We start from the raw sequence: 14723 nt of genomic DNA, 5'->3' as shown, positions 1-14723 counted from the left end.
ATATGAGCCTGAGAGGTACTGACTCCTTATCAGTACCTCTCAGGCTCATATTACTAGTAGAAGTGGGAGAAACTTTGTCCGAATAACTTATCATTTGGACAAAGTTTCTCCCATTTCTGCTAAGAATGAATGTGTAAGGGCTACATACTATCAATATGTAGCCCTTACACATTCATTTTCATACTGAAGCCAGCAAACTTTGGGTTAATGCTTTCACATTAACCCAAAGTTTGCTGGCTTCAACTAAGTGATTGGAGGCTACAAGGCACTGATTATGTATCAGTACATTGTAGCCTCCAATCACTAGTAGAAATGGGAGAAGCTCTTTCCCTGACTTTTTCAGTAAGATCAAGATGTCGAAGCAAAATCAGATATATGGATGTAATTGTTGCATATGAAGGACTAAATCTGGTTTAGTCTCTCATATGCAACAATTATCACTTAAAATTGGGGAACCCCTCTGGTAATTTGTTGAAATTAAGATAAAGTTGCATGGATTTATAAGAAAAATAGGAGTCTGCGAGGTACATACTCATGATCTGTACTGCACAGGCTTCTATTATTCTTATAAAGCTGCATAATTTTAGGTTAATGCTTTCACATTATCCCAAAGTTTGCTGGCTTCAGTATGAAAATGAATGTGTAAGGGCTACATATTGATAGTATGTAGCCCTTACACATTCATTCTTAGCAGAAATGGGAGAAACTTTGTCCAAATGATAAGTTATTCGGACAAAGTTTCTCCCACTTCTACTAGTAATATGAGTCTGAGAGGTACTGATAAGGAGTCAGTACCTCTCAGGCTCATATTTCAAATAAATTTTCTTTGTTGTCATTTTTAAAAAAAAGTGACGCTGGGCAAATTTGTCGCTGCCCCCAATGAAATGAAAAATCATTTTGTGACATCAAAATCTAAAATTCTATTCTTTCTAATACATATAACTAATATCTTTAGATATAGTACATTATATATAGTTTCAAAAATCTTATATGTTTATTGGTTATTGAGATAGAAGCGCTTTAATTATCTCAATTTTGAGAAAAAATGTAAAATTCAGAAAATCATAGGGTAAATAAAAAAAATGAATTTCCGAATTCTCACAATTTTGAATCAGTCGTAAAATCATCGTTAAGGATTATATTGGTTAAACAATTATAATTTTCTAAATAAAAAATATTCTGATCAGATCTGATCTCAAAGTTTTGGTATCATCATTGCGGGATACGTAGTTCCATTAGATCATTATTCCTATGGAATTCCCAACTCACCGTCGCCAATAAAAGACGGTCTTCGAATGCCTTTAATAACGATTTGAGTTTATAAATATGAAAGTGATATATAATTGATTCGGATATATCAGCGTCACCTGAAACATAACATTCATGCTATGAATAATGATTAATATCGATAGTAAACATAGCATTCTCATCAATATGTTTGAATTCTGTCACCTGAAAGTATCCATCTTCACAATCACATATGTCGATATATATTTGATTATAAAAATGGAACAAATTTAAATACGCTGCTTGAAGTTTTGTTAAAAAAGATTCAAATCTTTTAAATACCTGAAATTTCTCAATAAAAAGGCATTTCAAGATAATATGAACAAACAAAACAAACAAATTTTAAATGAGAACAAAACAATCATATATATAAAAAAAAAATTAAATTAAAGTTGTTTTTGGTCTTGGGGTTTGAATAATTGTCTGAACTCTAACACCTCTTTCTTCTAACCTCTTCCTACAAAAGTCCATGAGTTTATCAAGTTCTTTTGTATCATCTTTCTTTTTCTCCTTTTTCGGCTTTTCTGGAGGTGGTGGCATCTCCAAATCAATGTTTAATTTTTCTGGAAGTAATATAAAGTCCGACTTTACATACTTATGTATATTAATTTTGTTTTTAATTGACATTGATTGAGGTTTGTATCCTTTAGCTGCGGCAGTTATTGAGAGGTTGATTATAAGAGTATTTTCAGATACATTCAAGTCTTTCAACTCTGCAAGGCAAATATTTGGGTCATGTTTCAAAAATGTAATCCATTCTTTGACATTATCTTCAAGAACAAGAGGCGGATGATAGTGTGGGAATGGCACATGTGGTTTCAGAAACTGATGATTAAGGATTGCTCTAAGAGAAGGCCTTTCATCAGGTTTTCCAAGTAATGTCTTAAGTAATGCAAAAGCATTTTTATCAATAGTGCCTTCTATCGATGATAAGTCTGGTTTTGAATAATTTACTCTCATATCACCTTTATTATGCATTGTTGGAAATAATTTTCCAGTTAAAAATGCATATAAGTAAAGACCGAGGCAAAATATATTAGATGTGACTATATCATATTCTCCTACGCCAAGACTCTCTGGTGACATCCATCTTGGATCGCCAATCCACATTAATGAATCTTTATTTTCGTATGTTCCCGTAGTAAGAATACCTCTATAGTTAGTAAATTTAAACATTGTGGTGAAAAAGTAAAAATTTTCTGGATCCCAGTCTAAAATTGCGTAATTTCTACCTTGTAATTCTAAAACTGTATAAGTTAAAAGGAAAAATAGATATCGAGCTTGCTCCATTGGTAGTGGACCATTTGCAATCATATCGTAAAGGTTGTTTCCGCCAACATTTTCGGAAATAATCCAAGTATATTCTTTTTTTCTAATGATATCTAATGTTCGTTGAAATGTGCTTAGATTGGATAATACTTTTCTTCTTCCGATTTCATCTGATAATTTATGCTCTTCTTCTATAGTTAATACATGATCATGTGGAATCTTTTCTATGTTAACATGAACTCCAGTTTTCTTGTGGAGACAAAGATAAACTGTCGATTCTGGAAACCATCTTATCATGGAGATTTCTTTGAACTCATTTTCAAGCATTAACGTATATTTTTAAATTTTTACAAAAATTTCGAACCTTATTTTATGACGTGTTTTCCATCTGTATGATGCTGTGTAGTTCTAATATTGAGTAGGCCAGCATGACACTTTGAAAACTTCACTACATATTTAAGTAAATGGCACATGTGGATTTTGAAGTTTCATCTCTTTGATCATTTCAAAATAAATTTATCTTACTATTTACTAATATTATTGAATTTATCTACCACATCCAATGTGTATGTGATAGTATCATAATCATATACACATATTAGACATTGAAATCTCCATATAAAAATATCTTCATCAATTCATGTTTTCTATACAATAATCATTAAATGTGTTTTAGTAGATAGTTTACAGAACAAATTCAACATAAAATAAAAAAAAGTTTACGATTTAACATAAAAATAGAAAAATAAATTAAGCATCATCATGTTGATTCTCATCATTATTTGATTCTCCGCTGTCTTCTTTCTTCTTGTAAAAAATGAAGTAACAAACAACAGCAACAACAATGATTAAAACAATTGCTAAACTAACGCCAACACCAATAGAAACTTTCTTTTTCGTTGAATCGCCAGAACCACTGCTTGAGTAAAAGCTATCTGAGTCAGGAACTGAAGTCCTAACTGGAACTACACTGCAATCAACTGGATATATTGTGTAATCGAAGACAGTCTTATCATATGATATTTTAACATCAATCCTCTTGTTGAGAATTGTTTCATATGGATAATCATATGAGTTTTTTCCATAACCTGATAGAGCAAATACAACACCTTTATCCTGGTCTCCAGCTCCTTGAAGAAAATCAGTCCTTTCTGTTATATTTTGAGGAACATCGTTGATTTTAACTGATATTTTTATATAAGATCTTTCAGGGATATTAGGTGCCCAAAAGCTGAACCTGTTGTACACGAATTGTGCTGGGAAATACCCAGGTGGTGGATAAGCCGTAAAGAGTAATTTCTCTCCCGCCTCATAAGGCCATGGTACAACTTTCATTGCTATAGTCGTAGTATATTTAGGTGACATTGAATCATAAGCACCACCAAATGCAGTTTCCTTAAGTCCACTGAACAATATCCAATTTCTATGGCCAACATATTTGTTTCCATCACCAGCATCCATAATAAATCGCTGTAATGCCATTGCAGCATTATAATTCCTCCCTAAATTTGCTCCCAGATTTGATGTATAGCATCCACTAGAAGCTTTATATGTATAACAAAGAGAATTTTCTTCTATAAGATGCTCTAAATATCCATTTGCAACGTTGTTTATTGCGCACTGGATAAGATGATCATCGTATTCATTTGTTATTACAGTTTTTGTATCAAAACCAACAAGCCAACGCATATAGTTTAGTTCAATGAGAGCTCTATTATCATCTGTTTCTTTGTCATATGTAAGCTGAGTACATGAACCATTTTGATCTGGATATGGCGATTTCCTATAATATAAGCTGAATACTTCTTTTCTGAATCTTGAGCAAATTTCCATTTTACTTCTTCTTTCTAGTTTCTCGAATCTAATCAACAAGAGATGAATCATCATAAAATTAAAATTGAGACTGTTAACTATTTTCTATAGATATTTGAATTTAACAACTTCCTTTAAATTATAGAGTTCAATTACAATCTTCTATTTTCATTTAAATATAAACTCTGATCAAACAACAGAAAAAATTGAAACCATCAATCATTTGATGATTTACCATCATAATTTTATTGTATGGCTTTTATACTGAACAATTAAAAAAAATACTATGATTTTATGAGACTTTTCAATTGATATAGGATAACTCAATAATTTGAAAGGTCTGATGAAATTAATAATATCACCTATTATTCATGATGCAGAGTGAAATTTATGATATTTGTATGTATAAACGTTTTGAATAGGGTATTGATTTCTGAGTTTTATTCACGTTTTTCAAACGTAGTGTTGTAATCCCAGTATATGTTCAAAGTTTATTTATAAAGTTCAAACATGTGAAGTGTTTGTTTCAAACCATTATTGTCAGATTTGTCATGATGGCATATTAAAGCAAAATAGGATTTAACACTAGATGTGATCATTAGTTCTAATGAACTTTATTCCAAAAACGAAAAAGATCACATGGTTGAGCATCTTATTGAATAATATTGATTAAGAAACGAAAATATGTATATAAATCGTCTCTGAGTTAGAGATATGCATTCTTGTCTAAGGTGTTTAGATAATATGTTGGTTTTCTTATAAAAAATTGTTAAATGTTTGGAGATATCAAAATAAAAAAAAATTATTTGCAATTATGAATTAATATTAATAATTTTTATACTTTTGATTGATATTATAGATAATGTCATTTATCAAAACAAATTGTAATACACTGAATGAAGAAATTTCAAAATAAATTTCAAAGTTAGTGTTTTTCGTCACACATTGGATAAAATAAGAAATAATTTAAACAATAGTATTCAGTTGTTTACTCACAGTTTAGTATTTTGTTAAGCTTAGTTAGCCTTTGGAGCTTCTGGCTTCTGCTCTGTGGCTGCAGCAGCTGGTGCTGCGGCTTGTGCGGCTTGCTTGCCCTTCTGGTTCTGATGGGCGTTCTGCTTACCATGTGATCTTTTTCGTTTTTGGAAATAAGTTCATTATGTAAATTCAGAGAAACAAAATATGATGCATCTTATCTATTACATAAATAGCATAATCAAAAATAACAAAGACGTATTCATGGATTTTTAAACATCTTGCAACTAAATAAAACATTCTATGAGTAAAATTGATTTTATCTGATCCGAACAATAAAAAAAAGATATAATTCAAACAAATATAACTCCTTTCGATGATTTACGACAAATTCAAAATTGTGAGGATTCAGAAATGTAATTTTTTAAAAATGATAACTTTCCTGTTAATCCGATTTGAGAAACTAGAAAAACGAAGTAGGATGAGTGTTTGCTCACGATTCAAAAAAGATGTCTTTAGTACAGAACGCAGAATATCGCCTTACCAAGATCAAAACGGTACTTGCACCCAATATAGTTATAATAAAACAGAAGATGACCGACGTGCTCTTATAGAACTCAATTACATGCGCTGGCTTGTTGGATTTGAGCGTCCAACAGTTTTAGCAGAAGGCTACGATGATGAACTTATTCAATGTGCCATTACAAACGTTGCAAATGGAAAATTAAATCACAACCCTAACTCAGAATCAATTGCTATACATCCAAAGCTGAAGATGGATGCTCCTCTTCAAATTTTGGAGCTGGCTTTAGAGATTACGATGCAGCTGATTCAGTTCAACATTTTATTATGGATAATGGTGATAAAAATAAGATGGTAGGTCATAGACAGTGGGTTTTTTCGTATGATCTTGGAAAGGCAGCATTTGGAGGAGCTTATAATTCCAAATCACCTGGCATTTCAGCATCTGTTGCAATGAAAGTGAGTGGAATGGGTATTTTTCCATCAGAAATCTTACCATTTGTAGCATACCCTCCACCAGGATATTTTCCAGCACAATTTGTATACAATCGCTTTAGTTTTTGGGCTCATGATATTAGTTCTGGCAATAATTTGGAGCTTTCCGTTAAAATTAATGATTCTCCTCAAAATATTAGTGAAATTTATTATTTGGGTAGAGGAATGATGTTTGTATTAGCTGATTATGGTGAATTCTCTGCTGATCTTCCATATTATAAAATTGTAAACAAACGAATTGATGTCCATATAACAGACAACGCTACAAAAACAGATTACGATTATACAATATATCCTATTGATTGTAGTGATAAACCAATGCGAACACCAGTTCCAACAATCGAAGGTGACGATTATGACAAACTTGACATTGGCGAAGCTCCAAAACAAAAACGCCAGAAGAAAGTTGCTATTGGTGCCGGTGTTGGTGTTAGTCTTGTTGTTATTGTTATCATTATTCTTGTTTTATTTATTGTTTTTCGTCATGGCTGTTCACATAATCACGACAACGACGAAACTAACAACAACAATAACAATGACAACAACGATGATCATTCTGAGAGTGGCGAAAACCATCTTGAAGATGCATAAGCATTAGACCTATTTATAAAAGATCTATGATATTTCGGATGATATTTTTAGATTTTCTTTTCTTAAATGTTTTATGTTTTGAATCATTATCTTTTGTTTCATCTAATAGTGCATTCACACATATGTAATGTTAAGATTGATTTTAAATTCCCAGACATTTCAACTGTCATAAATTTGATTTTATTTCTGATCGGAGTAAAGAGACAGTACTCTGCTTATTGAATACTATTGTTTAAATAATAGCTTTTTAATATTTTTAGCTTCATATTTAGATTTTAGATTTTGATTCTGATTTATCTATAATAAAGATGTTGTCTTCCTAAAGTTGAAAGAATAAATATTTCTATTATTAATGATATTGATACTGGTATATTTGTCTATCATGATATAATTTAATCTTTTAACAAATTAATTTTTAATTATGACAAAAAACAAATAAAATGTATTTCAACGTATTGAAAAAAGTATTTAAATAATATTAAATTAATATTTTACTCACAGTTTAGTATTTTGTTAAGCTTAGTTAGCCTTTGGAGCTTCTGGCTTCTGCTCTGTGGCTGCGGCAGCTGGTGCTGCGGCTTGTGCGGCTTGCTTGCCCTTCTGGTTCTGATGGGCATTCTGCTTACCATGTGCTGCTTGTCTCTTGTTACTCATTATAAAGAAATGATATGATTACTTTCCTACTACACACATGTCATAAAATTTACACAGCGGCGATTTTTCTGACATATTCGATTTTTTTCAATGTGAACAACTCTCAATTAGACATATTATGTATATTGACTTGAACAGTGTTTTCATGTATTATTTTGATGAAAGAAAATAAACTTTATGAAATAAACGAAATTATGTTCTAATTTTAATATATTTGTTATCTCATATGCACATATCATGCAATTTATTGAAAACATTATCAAGAGAAAGATTGATAGAAATTTCATTTTTGTCAAAAAAAAATTTTTTTTCACAATATATCTTTTTTTAAGTAATCATATCATTTTTTGTTATGAGTAACAAGAGACAAGCAGCACATGGTAAGCAGAACGCTCATCAGAACCAGAAGGGCAAGCAAGCCGCACAAGCCGCAGCACCAGCTGCCGCAGCCACAGAGCAGAAGCCAGAAGCTCCAAAGGCTAACTAGACTTCACAAAATACTAAATTGTAAGTAAAATACTAATTTAATATTATTTAAATCGATTATTCTTTTTCTGATTTCATTTTTTTATTTTCTCAAAGTATATCAATTAAGCGAATGTAATCATCATTTTATTCACTTACAGTTTTTCTATTGTTGTTCATATACGGTTTCTAGTTTAAATATAAAATTATAATAATTAACCTAAATTTGTCTACTATATTTCAATATTTAACGAAAATATGCATCCATGTTTTGTGAGAATAGCAATATTGGTAATGCTTTACTATATTATCGCATTTAAGTCAATCAAGCATCAGATAATAAAAACCAATATTAATAAAAAATATAAAAATCAATAATTTAAACAATAGTATTCAGTTGTTTACTCACAGTTTAGTATTTTGTTAAGCTTAGTTAGCCTTTGGAGCTTCTGGCTTCTGCTCTGTGGCTGCGGCAGCTGGTGCTGCGGCTTGTGCGGCTTGCTTGCCCTTCTGGTTCTGATGGGCATTCTGCTTACCATGTGCTGCTTGTCTCTTGTTACTCATTATAAAGAAATGATATGATTACTTTCCTACTACACACATGTCATAAAATTTACACAGCGGCGATTTTTCTGACATATTCGATTTTTTCAATGTGAACAACTCTCAATTGTATTTTCTATTAATGATGGAATAAGTACTTAACATATTTATTGTTTTGATAAAAGAAAATCGATTTTAATAAATTCATGAAATTGTGTTCCAAGATAAAGATATTTATAATATCGCATGCACAAGACATCATATTTATTAAAAAAAATGCTCATGAAAAAAATTGAGATAAAATCATTTACGTCAAAATAAATTAACAAATTCTCTTGTCATAAGTAATCACATCATTTCTTGATATGAGTAACAAGAGACAAGCAGCACATGGTAAGCAGAATGCCCATCAGAACCAGAAGGGCAAGCAAGCCGCACAAGCCGCAGCACCAGCTGCCGCAGCCACAGAGCAGAAGCCAGAAGCTCCAAAGGCTAACTAAGCTTAACAAAATACTAAACTGTGAGTAAACAACTGAATACTATTGTTTAATTTCTTTCTTAATTTATCCAATATGTGACGAAAAACACTAACTTTGAAATTTATTTTGAAATTTCTTCATTTGGTGTATTACAATTTGTTTTGATAAATGACATTATCCATAATATCAATCGGAGGTATATAAAATATTAATATTAATTCATAACTGCAAATAATTTTTTTTTATTTTGATATATCCAAATAATTAGCAAGTTTTATAAGCAAGTCAACGCATTATCTAAACATTCTTAGACAAAAAAGCATATCTCTAACTCAGAAACCATTTTTATACATATTTTCGTTTCTTAATCAATATTATGCAATAAGAAGCTCCATCATGCAATCTATTTCATTAACAGGTGCAGGTACATTAAGATCATTATGTTATTTTTTTCGAAATTACACTATTGATAAAGATTTTGCATAAGCATCCCCATTAGCCAATATAATCATGGTATTCATGAATTATGTAACAGTTCGAACTAAACAAAACACCTCTTGATCATATTGGGTAAATTTGTATCAGATTAAAATAATTTTTATAAAATTATGATTGCTATATCAAGGGTGCACCCGTATGTACGTTTATTTGAGAGGAGGAGGATTACCCTCTCAATTTTGAGGGATTCGTTAGTTTATTTTCTCGATGAATATGCAATAAAATTTGATTTTTACCTTATCAATATACTTCATATAATATACACATGTTCATGTAAAAACTTTTTTTTCCAAAATCCTCAGGAATTAAGGGATTTTTGAATTTTAAGAATTTTTTTCGAATTTTTTCGAAAAAAAAAATATTTTCAGAACAGCCTTAACGGCTAAGATTTAGGAACAATGTTAAGTATCAAAAAGAAAGGAGGTCTGATATAGACAACATATATCGTTGAAGGTTGAAAAAAATCTCTAATATTTGAGCCCAAAATTTCAAATTTTAATTTTTTGAAAAAAGAGGCCACCCGTATGTACGTTTATTTGAGAGGAGGAGGATTATATTTTTGAAAGGGTGAAACATTATGAATATGTTAATTATATAATAATATGTATTATTATAAAAAAGAAAAAATAAAGCACGTTAAAATTTTTCTTTCTTGATTTTTTACAAAATCTACATAGAATTATGCAAAATATGACTAAATAATTATAAATTTCAAGTTAAATTTTAATTTTGATATAATAATTTAAATTTCAAAATATCAAGTTCAGTTCGACTATGTATGTAGTAATTCCTCAATAAAGTGCCAAAACCCTATTAAAATATATGAACATTTTCAACATTTTAATGTTTTTATTTAAAAATTTGATGGAATATGAGCTTCAAACAATTATTATGTAAATAAAAATAATTAAATATATGTATTTATTCGTATTACAACCGTAGTAAGTCGATTCTTCCTTTCTTCTACTGAGGTTTGAATTTGATTTCGAATTGTAAAGAGATTCAAAGGGAAAATACTAGCGGATAAAAACTACCTCCATGAAAGGGTCATAATGGAGTCAAGTTGTATTTTTTGATATTTTTTGCTTTTCGAGCCGAAATAGGTAGCCAAGATAATGCCTAAAAATAAGGTTCTAAATTCTGAAGTTTACATGATCCTCTCGTGTGCACCCTCAATACAAACGATTTCTAAAATTTTCAGAAATGCAATTTTTTTTAAAATGATAACTCTCCTGTTAATCCGATTTGAGAAACTAGAAAAACGAAGTAGGATGAGTGTTTGCTCACGATTCAAAAAAGATGTCTTTAGTACAGAACGCAGAATATCGCCTTACCAAGATCAAAACGGTACTTGCACCCAATATAGTTATAATAAAACAGAAGATGACCGACGTGCTCTTATAGAACTCAATTACATGCGCTGGCTTGTTGGATTTGAGCGTCCAACAGTTTTAGCAGAAGGCTACGATGATGAACTTATTCAATGTGCCATTACAAACGTTGCAAATGGAAAATTAAATCATGAGCCTACCCCCGCATCATTATGCTATACACCTGGAGCTTTTGCTGCATGTTCCTCTTCAAATCTTGGAGCTGGCTTTAGAGATTATGATGCATCTAGTTCAATTCAGCAGTTTATTATGGACAGCGGCGATACCAATAAAATAGTAGGTCATAGACAGTGGGTATTCTCGTCCGGACTTGGAAAAACAGCGTTTGGAGGAGCGTATAATTCCAAATCACCTGACATTTCAGGCTCAGTTGCTATGAAAGTGTTTAATATGGGATATTCATCACCAGAAATCTTACCATTTACAGCCTATCCTCCACCAGGATATTTCCCAGCACAATTTGTTTACAATCGCTTTAGTTTTTGGGCTCCAGGAGCTAGTGGTTCCAGTCATATGGAGCTTTCCGTTAAAATTAACGATGAACCTCAGAATATTAGTGAAATTGTTAATTTAGGTAACGGAATAATGTTTGTATTAGCTGATTATGGTGAATCCTCTGCTGATCTTCCATATTATAAAATTGTAAACAAACGAATTGATGTCCATATAACAGACAACGCTACAAAAACAGATTACGATTATACAATATATCCTATTGATTGTAGTGATAAACCAATGCGAACACCAGTTCCAACAATCGAAGGTGACGATTATGACAAACTTGACATTGGCGAAGCTCCAAAACAAAAACGCCAGAAGAAAGTTGCTATTGGTGCTGGTGTTGGTGTTAGTCTTGTTGTTATTGTTATCATTATTCTTGTTTTATTTATTGTTTTTCGTCATGGTTGTTCACATAATCACGACAACGACGAAACCAACAACAACAACAATAACAATGACAACAATGATGATCATTCTGATAGTGGCGAAAACCATCTTGAAGATGCATAAGCATTTTATTTCGGATAATATTTTTATATTTTCTTTTCTTAAATAATTAGTGTATTATATCAATATCTTTTGTTTCATCTCATTGCGCACTCACATCTATAAAATGTTTAGGATCGATTTTAAATTTCCAGACATTTCAGCTGTCATTAATTGATTTGATTTCCGATCCTTATAAAGAGATAATTACTAAAATTTTATATTGTATATTCTCTTTTGTGCGAATTTTAAAGAAATATGAGAATAATAAGAAATAAATTAAACAATAGTATTCAATATGAGAATAATAAGAAATAAATTAAACAATAGTATTCAGTTGTTTACTCACAGTTTAGTATTTTGTTAAGCTTAGTTAGCCTTTGGAGCTTCTGGCTTCTGCTCTGTGGCTGCGGCAGCTGGTGCTGCGGCTTGTGCGGCTTGCTTGCCCTTCTGGTTCTGATGGGCATTCTGCTTACCATGTGCTGCTTGTCTCTTGTTACTCATATCAAGAAATGATGTGAAAACACTTTATGAAAAAAATTTATTATTTGATCTCTCAAAAGATTATCTTCTGAATTATTCTATTTAGACTCACAATAAATGCCAATTTACAATGAATACCATACACAACATAAGTGATACACTATTTGTATGAGAAAATGCATTGTATGGCAAATTTTGCATCGTCGAAAAGCTCGTTATAAGATTAATCGTGCTAAGTCTTAATATCCATTAAATATTGTTGTATGTACATCACATAATGCAATCATATATAAATTTTAATCATATTTTAAATTGATTCTGTGTGAACACTTATCGGTTGGAAAAATAATTGAGAATTTAATTGTGAAATTGAGAAGAAATTTTTGACATCGGTTTCTCTTGTTATAAGTAATCACATCATTTTTTATTATGAGTAACAAGAGACAAGCAGCACATGGTAAGCAGAACGCTCATCAGAACCAGAAGGGCAAGCAAGCCGCACAAGCCGCAGCACCAGCTGCCGCAGCCACAGAGCAGAAGCCAGAAGCTCCAAAGGCTAACTAAACTTATAAAACAAAACAATTCTGAGTAAATAACTAATTTAATATTACTTAAATACCTTTTTCATTACGTTGAAATACCTTTTAATTTCATTTTTGGTCATAATTGAAAATTAACTTGTGAAAAGATAAAATTATATCATAGAAGGTAAAGATATCAATATCTTTTTCGATAACAACATTTATCCTTACAACTATATAAAGACTGCTTCTTGCATTTATTCAAGATAAATGAAAATCAAAAATCGAAATTTGAAAATAAAAAATAATAATAAAGAAAATCAATAAATTAAACAATAGTATTCAGTTGTTTACTCACAGTTTAGTATTTTGTTAAGCTTAGTTAGCCTTTGGAGCTTCTGGCTTCTGCTCTGTGGCTGCGGCAGCTGGTGCTGCGGCTTGTGCGGCTTGCTTGCCCTTCTGGTTCTGATGAGCGTTCTGCTTACCATGTGCTGCTTGTCTCTTGTTACTCATAATAAAAAATGATGTGATTACTTATGACAAGAGAATTTGTTAATTTATTTTGACGTAAATGATTTTATCTCAATTTTTTTCATGAGCATTTTTTTTAATAAATATGATGTCTTGTGCATGCGATATTATAAATATCTTTATCTTGGAACACAATTTCATGAATTTATTAAAATCGATTTTCTTTTATCAAAACAATAAATATGTTAAGTACTTATTCCATCATTAATAGAAAATACAATTGAGAGTTGTTCACATTGAAAAAATCGAATATGTCAGAAAAATCGCCGCTGTGTAAATTTTATGACATGTGTGTAGTAGGAAAGTAATCATATCATTTCTTGATATGAGTAACAAGAGACAAGCAGCACATGGTAAGCAGAACGCTCATCAGAACCAGAAGGGCAAGCAAGCCGCACAAGCCGCAGCACCAGCTGCCGCAGCCACAGAGCAGAAGCCAGAAGCTCCAAAGGCTAACTAAGCTTAACAAAATACTAAACTGTGAGTAAACAACTGAATACTATTGTTTAAATTCGTTTTTCGGTGTGTTGTAATGTCTTTTATTATTATTTTTAACTAATTTCAAAATAATTTTTGAAAGATCAAATCTTATCAGTATAGACAAATATGTCGGTATCAATATCATTAATAATAGAAATATTCATTCTTACAACTTTAAAAAGACAACTTTTTTATTCGAGATAAATCAAAATCAAAATATAAAATCTAAATGTGAAGCTAAAAATATTAAAAAGTTATTATTTAAACAATAGTATTCAGTTGTTTACTCACAGTTTAGTATTTTGTTAAGCTTAGTTAGCCTTTGGAGCTTCTGGCTTCTGCTCTGTGGCTGCGGCAGCTGGTGCTGCGGCTTGTGCGGCTTGCTTGCCCTTCTGGTTCTGATGGGCATTCTGCTTACCATGTGCTGCTTGTCTCTTGTTACTCATTATAAAGAAATGATATGAGTACTTAAAAAAAGATATATTGTGAAAAAAAAATTTTTTTTGACAAAAATGAATTTTCTATCAATCTTTCTCTTGATAATGTTTTCAATAAATTGCATGATATGTGCATATGAGATAACAAATATATTAAAATTAGAACATAATTTCGTTTATTTCATAAAGTTTATTTTCTTTCATCAAAATAATACATGAAAACACTGTTCAAGTCAATATACATAATATGTCTAATTGAGAGTTGTTCACATTGAAAAAATCGAATATGTCAGAAAAATCGCC

The 14723-nt window shown here is 31.0% G+C and overlaps 12 protein-coding genes across 12 annotated transcripts, besides 3 other annotated features; 6 read left to right on the top strand and 6 right to left on the bottom strand.

The window, feature by feature from the left end:
- The first annotated feature begins 68 nt into the window (after nucleotides 1-68).
- Nucleotides 69-301: a mobile genetic element.
- Nucleotides 302-508: 207 nt separating this feature from the next.
- Nucleotides 509-803: a mobile genetic element.
- A 728-nt stretch (nucleotides 804-1531) lies between these two features.
- TVAGG3_0274040 (protein serine/threonine kinase protein) lies at nucleotides 1532-2883 on the bottom strand (the record flags this gene model as incomplete). The annotated part of the gene is made up of 1 exon (XM_001579752.1): nucleotides 1669-2883. One exon carries the CDS (start codon nucleotides 2881-2883, stop codon nucleotides 1669-1671), a length of 1215 nt encoding a protein of 404 aa, XP_001579802.1.
- A 423-nt stretch (nucleotides 2884-3306) lies between these two features.
- On the bottom strand, nucleotides 3307-4443 carry TVAGG3_0274030 (DNA-directed 5'-3' RNA polymerase protein; the record flags this gene model as incomplete). The annotated part of the gene is made up of 1 exon (XM_001579753.1): nucleotides 3307-4443. One exon carries the CDS (start codon nucleotides 4441-4443, stop codon nucleotides 3307-3309), a length of 1137 nt encoding a protein of 378 aa, XP_001579803.1.
- A 1323-nt stretch (nucleotides 4444-5766) lies between these two features.
- TVAGG3_0274020 (uncharacterized protein) lies at nucleotides 5767-7388 on the top strand (the record flags this gene model as incomplete). The annotated part of the gene is made up of 1 exon (XM_001579754.1): nucleotides 6193-6951. One exon carries the CDS (start codon nucleotides 6193-6195, stop codon nucleotides 6949-6951), a length of 759 nt encoding a protein of 252 aa, XP_001579804.1.
- Nucleotides 7389-7470: 82 nt separating this feature from the next.
- On the bottom strand, nucleotides 7471-7605 carry TVAGG3_0274010 (uncharacterized protein; the record flags this gene model as incomplete). The annotated part of the gene is made up of 1 exon (XM_001579755.1): nucleotides 7471-7605. One exon carries the CDS (start codon nucleotides 7603-7605, stop codon nucleotides 7471-7473), a length of 135 nt encoding a protein of 44 aa, XP_001579805.1.
- Nucleotides 7606-7957: 352 nt separating this feature from the next.
- On the top strand, nucleotides 7958-8092 carry TVAGG3_0274000 (uncharacterized protein; the record flags this gene model as incomplete). Its single annotated transcript, XM_001579756.1, has 1 exon — nucleotides 7958-8092. One exon carries the CDS (start codon nucleotides 7958-7960, stop codon nucleotides 8090-8092), a length of 135 nt encoding a protein of 44 aa, XP_001579806.1.
- A 407-nt stretch (nucleotides 8093-8499) lies between these two features.
- TVAGG3_0273990 (uncharacterized protein) lies at nucleotides 8500-8634 on the bottom strand (the record flags this gene model as incomplete). Its single annotated transcript, XM_051228664.1, has 1 exon — nucleotides 8500-8634. The coding sequence occupies one exon, from the start codon at nucleotides 8632-8634 to the stop codon at nucleotides 8500-8502; it is 135 nt and encodes a 44-aa protein (XP_051098394.1).
- A 302-nt stretch (nucleotides 8635-8936) lies between these two features.
- Nucleotides 8937-9306, top strand: TVAGG3_0273980 (uncharacterized protein; the record flags this gene model as incomplete). The annotated part of the gene is made up of 1 exon (XM_001579757.1): nucleotides 8979-9113. The coding sequence occupies one exon, from the start codon at nucleotides 8979-8981 to the stop codon at nucleotides 9111-9113; it is 135 nt and encodes a 44-aa protein (XP_001579807.1).
- A 410-nt stretch (nucleotides 9307-9716) lies between these two features.
- Nucleotides 9717-10762: a mobile genetic element.
- A 37-nt stretch (nucleotides 10763-10799) lies between these two features.
- Nucleotides 10800-12012, top strand: TVAGG3_0273960 (DNA-directed 5'-3' RNA polymerase protein; the record flags this gene model as incomplete). The annotated part of the gene is made up of 1 exon (XM_001579758.1): nucleotides 10862-11992. The coding sequence occupies one exon, from the start codon at nucleotides 10862-10864 to the stop codon at nucleotides 11990-11992; it is 1131 nt and encodes a 376-aa protein (XP_001579808.1).
- Nucleotides 12013-12337: 325 nt separating this feature from the next.
- On the bottom strand, nucleotides 12338-12472 carry TVAGG3_0273950 (uncharacterized protein; the record flags this gene model as incomplete). Its single annotated transcript, XM_001579759.1, has 1 exon — nucleotides 12338-12472. The coding sequence occupies one exon, from the start codon at nucleotides 12470-12472 to the stop codon at nucleotides 12338-12340; it is 135 nt and encodes a 44-aa protein (XP_001579809.1).
- Nucleotides 12473-12880: 408 nt separating this feature from the next.
- On the top strand, nucleotides 12881-13015 carry TVAGG3_0273940 (uncharacterized protein; the record flags this gene model as incomplete). The annotated part of the gene is made up of 1 exon (XM_001579760.1): nucleotides 12881-13015. The coding sequence occupies one exon, from the start codon at nucleotides 12881-12883 to the stop codon at nucleotides 13013-13015; it is 135 nt and encodes a 44-aa protein (XP_001579810.1).
- Nucleotides 13016-13350: 335 nt separating this feature from the next.
- On the bottom strand, nucleotides 13351-13485 carry TVAGG3_0273930 (uncharacterized protein; the record flags this gene model as incomplete). Its single annotated transcript, XM_001579761.1, has 1 exon — nucleotides 13351-13485. The coding sequence occupies one exon, from the start codon at nucleotides 13483-13485 to the stop codon at nucleotides 13351-13353; it is 135 nt and encodes a 44-aa protein (XP_001579811.1).
- Nucleotides 13486-13828: 343 nt separating this feature from the next.
- Nucleotides 13829-13963, top strand: TVAGG3_0273920 (uncharacterized protein; the record flags this gene model as incomplete). Its single annotated transcript, XM_001579762.1, has 1 exon — nucleotides 13829-13963. The coding sequence occupies one exon, from the start codon at nucleotides 13829-13831 to the stop codon at nucleotides 13961-13963; it is 135 nt and encodes a 44-aa protein (XP_001579812.1).
- Nucleotides 13964-14723: the final 760 nt, after the last annotated feature.

Source organism: Trichomonas vaginalis, chromosome V, assembly GCF_026262505.1.
Source record: "Trichomonas vaginalis G3 chromosome V, whole genome shotgun sequence".
In the NCBI taxonomy this organism is placed as follows: domain Eukaryota; phylum Parabasalia; order Trichomonadida; family Trichomonadidae; genus Trichomonas; species Trichomonas vaginalis.
The sequence above is the reverse complement of the archived record's forward strand: the minus strand, read 5'-3'. Positions and strand labels throughout refer to the sequence as shown.